The 1,106-nt window shown below is 55.1% G+C and overlaps 1 protein-coding gene across 1 annotated transcript in view; it reads left to right on the forward strand.

Annotated features, from left to right (window-relative positions):
- The window catches only part of sowahb (sosondowah ankyrin repeat domain family member B), a gene marked incomplete at its 3' end in the record, with an annotated part of 6,150 nt that extends 5,044 nt beyond the window's left edge, over nt 1–1,106 (forward strand). The window contains 2 exon segments of the mRNA XM_014024446.1: nt 228–415; nt 502–1,106. Coding sequence (XP_013879900.1) covers nt 228–415; nt 502–922 — 609 coding nt within the window.

Genomic DNA, 1,106 nt, shown 5'->3' on the forward strand with positions numbered 1-1,106 from the left:
TAGCCTCGTCTGACGTAATCACACGTTGCGTAGCCTCGTCTGACGTAATCACGTGTTGCGTAGCCTCGTTTATTCGCATCAAACAGTCGAGAGGGAAACTAAAAGGAAACAGTCTAGATTCGAATTTTTACTTATTTAATTTTTTGCGCATTTTGAAAAGTTCGATAAAAATTCACTCTACAACTGGATGGAAACACGATTTCTGACCCCTCTGACCCTGTCCACAGTCTCCGGTCCCCCTGGAGCCCAGGGAGCACTCGTGGATGGTGAGCGGGGCGGTGGGGGCGTGGACAGAGATCTTCTCTCTGTTCAGAGAAGACCCGTCTCTGCTCAACAAGCGGGACTTCATCTCCGGTTTCACCGTTCTGCACTGGATCTCCAAACACGGGGCCCACCGGGCCCTCAACACGCTGTGGTGAGCCGCCGCCCCGGGTCCTGGCTGAAACAGGAAGTGGCGTTTCACGTGGCTCTGACTTCAAGCTCTGTGTTTCCTGTTTTCAGGTACGGCGTAGAAAAGTTCGGCTTGACGTTCGACATCGACGCCCGGGCCGCCGGGGGGCAGACGCCTCTCCACGTGGCCGCCATGCACGGCCACAAGAAGGTCATCCAGCTGCTCGTGGTCAAGTTCCAGGCTAACGTGCGGCTCCGCGACACGGCGGGGAAGCGGGCGTGGCAGTACCTGGGCAGCACGGCGCCTGACGTCCTCCAGCTGCTGGGAGCGCCGGCGCGCGCCYCCCTGACCGAGAGGGGCGGGCCGGGCGACTCGGACTGGCAGCCGAAGCGTCGGCGCCACGGCCTGCGCCACCACCTCTCCTCGGCCTCGTCAGCTCAGAGGCCGCTGACCTTCACGCAGTTCGCCAAGGTCACCAGGTCGTCGTCCATCGCCGCTCTGCTCAAACACAAGTCCACTCCTCGCTTTTAGACGCCAGCTGGACTCGTTTAGCTCTTTTCCTTTGATARAAGGCTAATCTTTAGCAATAATTTGTTTTTTATGTTTTTTTATTTCTGAAACCAAAACATCAGAACAAACCATAACCTTTTTATTTTTATTAACTTTATCTAAACGTGGCAATAAATCCAGAAGAACTTCCTGTTTACAGTCAGAT

This window comes from Austrofundulus limnaeus, unplaced genomic scaffold, assembly GCF_001266775.1.
Source record: "Austrofundulus limnaeus strain Quisiro unplaced genomic scaffold, Austrofundulus_limnaeus-1.0 Scaffold423, whole genome shotgun sequence".
NCBI lineage: Eukaryota > Metazoa > Chordata > Actinopteri > Cyprinodontiformes > Rivulidae > Austrofundulus > Austrofundulus limnaeus.